At 35.6% G+C, this 2,512-nt stretch overlaps 1 protein-coding gene across 1 annotated transcript in view; it reads right to left on the bottom strand.

Moving 5' to 3' along the window:
• LOC106474640 (astacin-like) overlaps nucleotides 1-2,512 on the bottom strand; it is a 20,719-nt gene that overhangs the window by 10,198 nt on the left and 8,009 nt on the right. The window contains exon 5 of the mRNA XM_013935330.2: nucleotides 432-626. Coding sequence (XP_013790784.2) covers nucleotides 432-626 — 195 coding nt within the window. The remainder of the gene's footprint in view (nucleotides 1-431; nucleotides 627-2,512) is intronic.

The raw sequence follows: 2,512 nt of genomic DNA, 5'->3' as shown, positions 1-2,512 counted from the left end.
AGAGCCCTAACCACCTGGCCATGCCGGGCCCTGAACAAATAAACAAATATGAATGCGTGAACTGGATGATTTTCTAGAGTTTTATGCCAGTATTCAGTATATCCGCTTGGCGATTATGCAACTATGTTTTTATTTGACTTATAGTGTAGCAAGTTCATAATTAAGCTCTAGAGAAATATATCTAATATTTAAAAGTTGATAGAAAGATTTTAATGAACGCCCATAAAATATTTTTAGTATTACCACTAGGGATGAGTGCTGGCTGAAATTCGTCGCCAGCGCTGTGTGTAAATGTACCATGGTTAGGCTTAATAACACCATCTACATTTTCATTGACCATATTTCAGAGGTTAATTAAAAGTATTTTGTTTTCTCAAAGTTATTACTTCTGGTTTCAATGGAAGTTCTACTTTATATTAGTTTAGCTTTACCTGGCCAAATATTATCCCAAAATATTTCAATATATTCGTCCCTATCAGCTCTGTTCTGCTCATGCCAGAACCCAACAGCATGACCCAGCTCGTGTATTACCAGGCCTCTCCAGTGACAGCCGCTTCCAAGGGACAACTCCTGCTTCCCACCCTGACGACCAACCATTGACCAGCATCTGTAGGAGATAAAAAAGAAAAAAAAAAGGTTTATTTCTGGATTTGATTTTGTTATTTTCCAGCAATTTCAGGTTTATGTATATTCAAATTAATATATATTAAAATCGATAAAATCAATAAATACATGATAATGTTAGAACACTGGAAGTCACGCGACGCTGGGAGCATGCACGCTGAAGTTTCTAGAAGGATCATGAATTATCGAGGAACCCCGCGAATGTCCGAGTGTTTGCCAGGCGCCTTCTTTTTTTTTTTAGAATACAAGCCCGGCAAATAAAGCCAGCGATAAATAGATATACAAATAGATTGAAGAGATAGATAACTGAGTCAGCGAACAGTAGACACCGGAAGTAAAGTGTGTGAATCACTGTGATTTATATCGTGTGTTATAAAGGTTGTTAAGTTTAAAGTGACTGTGGAAAGTTCCTCGGAAAGAATTTATACCGGAAATTAACAAACGACCAGATAAATGATAACTATATTAACAACCTCTGTACTTTTCCCAGCATGTCTACTCGAGATGTCCAAATCAAACTAATTATCGCAACCAGGACTTGAAATAGTTTCCAATATTTCTAAGGTCGAACAATATTTCTATTTCTCTGGTCTTTAACGATTGTGTTCTGTCTCTTAGTGGTCACAGTTTAAAGATTAATTTTTAAGAAAATAAGTGCAATTGTGAGGTTTTATTACTAATAAATATATTGTTTTTATATAATATAATCCATAGCTAGTAATCAAATATTTTTTGGCAGAATACGTATTTTCTTCCCGTATTTTCAGCGAGCTTTTTTTCCAGATAAAATTGTAACTGGAATTGTTTGTAATTAAGCACAAAGCTACACAATGGGCTATCTGTGCTTTGCTCACCATGGGTATCGAAACTCGGATTCTAGCGTTGTACATCCGCAGACATACCGCTGTCCCACTGGGTGGGGGGGGGGCAACGGCAATTGTTTCATTGAAAGTTATCAGTCTGTAATTTGTATACATGGGCACGAGGATACCGAAAACATTATCGTAACTTAATGGAAAATACTGGACATCATTTTTTGCTTGCGGACTAGTTGTTGACTGTCTTTGTGGACTAGTTGTTGACTGCCGTATGACAATGTCTGCAATCTCCTTCGCTTGGTACAGTTAGAAATAGCCAAGTGCTGTCCACTGTTGAAGAATAATTGGGACAAAGTCTTGCCCCTATTGCAGTTTACAATTGTATTCTTTTTAATGTGTCACCAGCGATCTACGGACACTGTCATACCTCATTATACACGTGCTTCTAGTTGATACAGTCAGCTGAAGTTGTATGTTTTATAATGTCGTTCCTAATAACAAACAGTCAGCTAAAGTTGTATGTTTTATAATGTCCTTCCTAATAACAGTCAGCTAAAGTTGTATGTTTTATAATGTCGTTCCTAATAACAAACAGTCAGCTAAAGTTGTATGTTTTATAATGTCGTTCCTGATAACAGTCAGCTAAAGTTGTATGTTTTATAATGTCGTTCCTAATAACAGTCAGCTAAAGTTGTATGTTTTATAATGTCGTTCCTGATAACAGTCAGCTAAAGTTGTATGTTTTATAATGTAGTTCTTGATAACAGTCAGTTAACGTTGTATGTTTTATAATGTACTTCCTGATAACAGTCAGCTAACGTTGTATGCTTTATAATGTAGTTCTTGATAACAGTCAGCTAACGTTATATGTTTTATAATGTAGTTCCTGATAACAGTCAGCTAAAGTTGTATGTTTTATAATGTAGTTCCTGATAACAGTCAGCTAAAGTTGTATGTTTTATAATGTAGTTCCTGATAACAGTCAGCTAACGTTGTATGTTTTATAATGTAGTTCCTGATAACAGTCAGCTAACGTTGTATGTTTTATAATGTAGTTCCTGATAACAGTC

This window comes from Limulus polyphemus, unplaced genomic scaffold (assembly GCF_000517525.1).
Source record: "Limulus polyphemus unplaced genomic scaffold, Limulus_polyphemus-2.1.2 Scaffold7469, whole genome shotgun sequence".
Classification (NCBI taxonomy): Eukaryota; Metazoa; Arthropoda; class Merostomata; order Xiphosura; family Limulidae; genus Limulus; species Limulus polyphemus.
Note: the sequence above shows the minus strand (reverse complement) of the source record. Positions and strands in the feature narration are given on the sequence as shown.